The 6,683-nt window shown below is 47.2% G+C and overlaps 1 protein-coding gene across 1 annotated transcript in view; it reads right to left on the minus strand.

Moving 5' to 3' along the window:
* The window catches only part of LOC126543242 (synaptogenesis protein syg-2-like), a 523,643-nt gene extending 517,615 nt beyond the window's left edge, over positions 1 to 6,028 (minus strand). The window contains exon 1 of the mRNA XM_072287533.1: positions 5,492 to 6,028. Within this exon, the coding sequence (XP_072143634.1) occupies positions 5,492 to 5,579 (88 nt within the window). The 5' untranslated portion in view covers positions 5,580 to 6,028. The remainder of the gene's footprint in view (positions 1 to 5,491) is intronic.
* Positions 6,029 to 6,683: the final 655 nt, after the last annotated feature.

Genomic DNA, 6,683 nt, shown 5'->3' on the forward strand with positions numbered 1-6,683 from the left:
GCCGTAAAAATACAACCATGGTGTTTGAGTCGGCAGCATGTTCTCCTGTGAACTGGACTGTATTATTTGTCCGTTAAAAACAGACATTTTATACATTATTAAAATGCACAGTTATATGGGTATTAAAGATTAAAAAAGGAAACGCTGGATGAAGAATTCGAAGGCTGCATCCGTGGGCTCATCTCGTGTTGTTGGGGTACTTGATGCATTTACCCAGTGTGGTTTCCGAAAGCTAAATATAAAATGCGCAAAGCAAGGTAGCAAAGTCGTTGTTGGCGCGTAGAAATGAAAAGCTTTAGAGAGGGTTTTCTCACACTCATTATCAATAACTACACATTTCGGCACAGTATAAGATAGCGTAGTCGAAATAGCGGTGTCAGATGGTAAGTGCGTGCACGCGATGTTCATTAACAGACAGTCCATTTAATCGGCTTCTGAACTGCATATGAGTATTTTATACATTTTCTGATATTGGTGAATAAGTAGGGTTTGCGGAGAACCGCAGTGTTTGCAGATAACTAGTTACTGCGACAGTTGCTTTCACTTGCACTATACTTGCTGTTGGGCTAGTTGGTGCACTCCGAAAATTAATGAATTCAGCGCCAAAAACGCGACCAAGAATATAGGAGGCTATTGAGACAGGACGGGCGCTCAAATTCATTAAAGTGTTCTCATCTGAAGAGCTCACCACATGAAGGTGCCCATCATTGTGGTACAGTGCCTGTGACATTCTGCAGTTGAGCATGACGTCACAGGTTCGATTGCCGATCCCGGCGGCCGCATTCAGATGGGGACGGAATGTAAAATTAAACGCCCGTGTATTGTGAGTTGAGTGCCGAAAATACCGCAGGTGGTAAAAAAAACTAATCCAGTTCTATAGTAATCAATTTTTACTAGAATACTCAATAGATCACTGCTCCCATAAGTAGAGCAATCGGGAGATATTTTCGCAAAGCAACATGGCAGAAATGGCGCTAAATCCAAAGACAGGTGGCGAAACAACGATGAAATTCTCCGATCAAGTCCTGACGTTATAGGGACTCTGACAACGTCTGCTCGTGGCAAGTATTGTTTCTTGGCAATAAAAGTAGGAGGCTACACTGCGTTCAAAAGTGAGGAGACGCTCAACTTGCAGCTTTGTGGAACTTTTACAACACGGAAGCGGCCCATATCTCAGGGAAAAGGCGTGAAAACCACGGCAACCCACTGATGTCATTGTCACGGGCGCCCCAGTTTCGGTGCGAATCTTTAGTAAGGAAAGTTTCCCCTTCGTTTTCCTGTCAGTGATTAATGGTAACCCGCCAAAGAAGTGCAAATAGCGCTGGAAGAATACTACACCGTATAAACTGATTCAGTGCTTCTCTTTATTATCTAGTTTAAAGTAAAATCAGACCTCCCGTTAAGTGGGAGCCCGGTAAGCGGAGCGGCTGCGTCAGGAAGGAGCACAGTATGAAAAACACTCTACACTGTACAACAGCCGCGAGTAAATCACTGCTCGCGAGTCGCTAACCAGCTCGCCCAGTTCACTGCCCAAGTGGGGATAAAAGAAGGTCGAGCTGAGCTATATATTGCACGCCACTACGCTCGAACAGTAAGAAAATAAGCGCTCAAGATGCTTGCTGCCACAATCCACTTCCTGAGCTTTTACGGATTGATCTGACCCACTTGGAATTCAGCATTGCGCAATAGGCTACACATAGAGGTACCTGCCTCCCAGTGAAATGAGACTGCCACGCAGCGCAATCAAACCCGCGAACTGTCGAGCGGCCGTGCAGTATCCGGCAGTCGCCGCTCCACCGCGGCTCATTACGCGCTCGAGCCCAATCTGAGATCCACTTAGACGCGGCCAGGCTGCTTCTTGAGGCGCAGTCAAGTGACATTGCCCTCACCCGGCATTTCATGAACCCGTCGCGCTGCCTGTTTCATCGCAAATGCGTGTTGAGGGACGGAGAGGCCGCGGCGAATACCCCGCCGAACGGCGCCGTAATCAGGTCCTGATCTGTGTCCCGAAAATAACAAAAGAGATGTGTTGTTGTTACTACGCGTCCTTTTATTACTGGCGGATCTTCCCAGTAGGCGCGCAGAAGAACGAACATTGTCATTTTTTTAGTTATCATAATTTTTCGGTGGTCTATTTGAAACGCTACCAGACGCCCGCTTCCCAGTGCGCGTCTGTACGTTTGAAGACTCACGTTCAGCTACACTGGCTTTGCTGCCTCGCCCCCACCCCCCTCCAATTAGAGGCAAATGCATCTCGGAAACACGTTCGGAGAAATAACTTCTCTTTTTCATTTTTATGAATTAATAAAGAGATGCTGGCAACGAAGTACGGTGCCAGCTACTGCTTTTTATGTGGGTGACATGTGTCACATGTTATCACCTAATGTGAAAAATTTCACATAATATTAGATATCACAAATGTTTTCAAAAGAAGTGCATTATAAAATGACACACTATAAAGTGGATCATGTTAAGTTCCAGAAACACCCCAGATACAGTACAAATACATTCATACCATGAATGTAAGCCGAAATTCGCCATCGCCACAGTCGAACTAGACTTTATCAGAGAGACGAGCAATCAACAGGAATTATATGCCGCACCATGTCGTTTACCTTCTCGACATTCTGATTGCGTCTTCGGCCAATAAATTTACACTATTACAGTGAGACGCTGTGGAAAGAGCAAGCAGTGGAACTGCATTTTCTCATCATTTCCCTTTGCTCAGAAGCGCCATTTCCGAACTACCACTAATTGAACGTAAACAGACGTCGAACTCTACCTGTGTAACTTTTTACAACATAAACATGCTTCAACAATTCCTTGTATTAATTTATTAGTTCTAACAATTAAAGAAAAAGTGTGCATGTGTTTGTGTGTGCGTGTTTCACAACATTCTTTAAGTAAACATTCTATATAGTGATAACAAAGAACAGAAAAGATTATTGAAGCTTACGAAAGAGTTGCATACGAGAAAAAGAAAACAACATTTCGAGGGCTACTGCTTTTTCGGCGTCGAGGAAACGCGTATATTGTCTACGCGTCGTTTACAGATCTGTGCATATTTTCGGTATTTTGTAAATGCGTAACCAATTCTATGCCTACCCAACGAAGAAACGCGTCAGTCCATCCGTCGTGTGAGATGATCGCTTTGATGATATCGCCCGCAGCTGCGAGCGAACTGACCTTCGTGCTGCCTCTCGCTTCGACGCTCATCAAGCGGCGAGAACACAGCGCACTCGAAGCTATCAGCACCCGGCGCTGTCTGCCCACTCGAAGATCGCCTTCAAGGTAGGGCCAGCGCGTCTCGCTTCAGCGCGAACTAAGCGGCAAGAATACACAGCGCACGAAGCTATCAGTACTCGGCGCACTCTGTCCATATAGCAGATCGCCTTCAAGAGAGGGCCCGCGCGGCCGCGCCATAGGCATCCGCCGCCAGAGTACGGTTCATCACGGTTAACAATGGTTCGACGCGGACGGACAAGGCGCTCAAGAGCGATTACGGCTTTTAATGATCAGATCGTCATCAGCGCACCTGGCGCTGCCACCTGCAGTAGTTTGCTTGCGTGGTCAATTTACCTTGAGCCGCTATTCGCAGCAGTTGGTGTCGCCGGACTGCTGTCGTTTATACTGGTCGGATCAAGCTTCATAACATTAATAATGACACCGAGCTGTGCGCAGATGAGCAAGTGGCACAATGTTTACGCATACTTAGGCAACTCCCAGATGCGTTTCTGCCTGCTTTCTATTGAGTTTCTAAACTCTTCTATAAATTGCCTGTTCCTAAAACCAGTAAGGTACGAACGAATTGCAGGTACACAGGAATGACTCTTTCCTGCGAAAATTTCCTGCTGCTTTGCTCATCGGTACCTGTTGCACACTTTTTCGTGCTCCATTTTAATATTAATTTGCAACCGCTGCATCAAACCGAGAAACAACTATTATCTGCCCAGTATAGTCTAACGCAGAGAAAGGCCATGTAATGTTCTTTTGTTTCCCTTGTTTCATATAGTGTAACTTTTAAAACGCGGATGATTTGCGGGAACTTTCTCTTTTTCTTTTCTTTACGCCCTGTTTTAAGATAACTGTCGAACATCGTATGGCTATTAACAAGAATATTGCAATAAATAAATACTTGGTTCAAAGCGTTGTCTGGTCATGCAGATATTTTGAATTGTGCGTACTGTGGTCTATAACGCTATCCCCGAATTTGAATTGGAAGTGAACTTGCATCGCGTTCCTCTTCCTTCCGTGTTCCGTGTTTTCCTGGCACCGCCACCATGCCGCTAGGCTTGGTGAACGTCATTTTGGACATGCTTACAGAACCTGAAGGTAACATTTCTTTTTCGTTGCTGCAGAAGCATTCCCTACAGTCCGTCAAAGCCTTGGAATGTGTGCGGCATGTAAGCGTCAACTCGTGATGCAAGTGCACGCGGTGCCATAATAGCGCTTCCATAACAGGCTAGGAAAGGCACCAAAGCTTTCCAAGTGTTTAGCCTCGCAACAATTAACTGCTGTGATGATTCTTACATCGCGCGCACAATTTGGCGTCAATTCGCGGGAATCTTTACGTCATTAACTTCCAGTAACGTTTAGAATGAACGTCAGAGGAGAACTGACGTCCAGTCCGTGAACTGTTTACTTAATGTCGAACCCACTCACCCACTTAGCCACCTACCTGTGATCTACTTTGTTGTCTGCGATTAGCACTCTTTCGTTTAGCGGGGATTTGTACACCGCGGTCCGTGTTTACGCAACGTTACGCCCCAACATAAACATGAAGAATTCGTTGGCACTTTTAATCCTGGCGAATAATAACTTTTTCTTTAAGTTCAATTTCGAATAACACGAGGCTATCATGGTCGGGATAATTTATGCATAAATATATACTGGCGATTCCAACATGAACGAACAGATTAACCGTCATTTCATACCTATCGAAGCCCTTCTAAACGACAACTGGAATAAATTGCTTGAAATTTGCTTACCAATGCAAATGCCAAGCATATTCCGCCACCCGGAATAAGATTACCTTAGTACGTTAAAGGGATCGCACACAAAAGATGTGGAGCACGCATCTCGACAACCTTGTGTGTGCTCGCTGCGCTGCTCGAGCAGGAGGCACAACTACAAAACTTGGAAATTGCGCCATCGCTTCTTGCACCCCCGGTAAGCGTTGCAGCTTTATCTTTCAAGACAGGCGCGTGTTCAGAAAGAGGACGCTTGTACGTTTTATTGCTCGTTTATATAAACATTTATTTTGCCCTCTTTTCTTCAGCGAGAAATATATTGCAATCTGCCAAACTGCAGATAACCTGCATTCAAGATTTGGCGGGAAGATGCTTGCTGAAAGATAAGAAATGCACGGTCATAGTTCCAAACTTCGTTTGAAACTGTGACCGTGAAGGAAAGGCGCTGAAGCGTCTCGACTGATGCATGCGCGAGATGTCGTGGCAGTGCCGTTCACGCTGTTTCGCAAAGGTGCGCTTACCTTCGTAGCGGCGGCCGGCGCCTCCCAGATTGAAGAACAGTAGAAAACAAGTCCATCGTGCAAGAGTCACCGAAGCACAGAGTGCCATTCCACTACAGACCGCAGTTCGGTCCTCTCCACACTCTGGTTCACAGTCGGGTCCTATTCACGCTACAAAACTAGTCTCGAACAAAGAGAGCCGCATGGCATTTATGAAACGGGTTCCCACGTGACCCCTTGGTCGGAAATCGCACAGCGTTACTGCGTCACATATTTTAACCTTAACCGCGAACCAAATGGAAGAGGCAAGCGTACGCGGAGCTCCAAAGTGTCAGAAAGACCTTATCTGGGTAAGCAGCCCTCTTTGCACGCGCGTATTCTACACAGCTGTCACAACGCAGAAGGTTCCTTGTGTTAGGCAGTCCAGTCCGAGTGCAACGCGGACGCGTGTTAACAAACGCGCGCAAAGAAAAGCGAGCGAACCGGCGCACGTTTCAAACTTCCCACGCAATCAGGACCCGGGAGCCGCATCACCGGGAGAGGATCGGCTCCGCTCAGCTGCTCCCGGGAGGAGACGGCTTGTTTCTGAAAGAGCAGCGGGCCGAGTTGGGCTTCGCCGCACGGCAGGCTGAAGCGCGCCGCTAGTGGCGCGCTGCGGCCGCCTATGGAAACTACTTCCCCATTCAAAGCGGACCCCAGCCGGCGACCCTCTTTCACGGACCTCCGGTGCCGTTAACCTCCGTCGCTTCTACCTTGCTGTGACGCTCAGATGCGCGCGTTTCATATGCTGTTGCGACGTTCGACTTCGCATCACTTGTCTCTATTTTTACAAGAGCAGACGACACGGATGAATACACGCGATGACAACTCGTTGTTGCTTTCGCTGGTAGCCACTTGCTGCTGCGCTTTTTCTTCTCTCATTTTTTTCTTCCTTTCTCACCGGCGCACCCCCCTGGCGTGGAGTTCGCGAACTTGTCGACATTTGTTTTAGTGAGTGTAGTTCAGGCGGCCCTGCCCCTGACACGTAAATCACGGAGACGTGGGTGTGAAATGCGGCGCCTGCTGCTGTCCGGCGGAGTTCGCGAAGTCTAAGAGAGCGGGCGTTATGAAGCCGGCTGCAGATGGGATAGAAAGTATGGTTCTTTTTGCCTTTCGATTCGCTTAGGAGCAGAACGCTTACGGTGGAAAAAAAAAATATGGGGTTTTACGTGCC

This window comes from Dermacentor andersoni, chromosome 1 (assembly GCF_023375885.2).
Source record: "Dermacentor andersoni chromosome 1, qqDerAnde1_hic_scaffold, whole genome shotgun sequence".
Lineage (NCBI taxonomy): Eukaryota > Metazoa > Arthropoda > Arachnida > Ixodida > Ixodidae > Dermacentor > Dermacentor andersoni.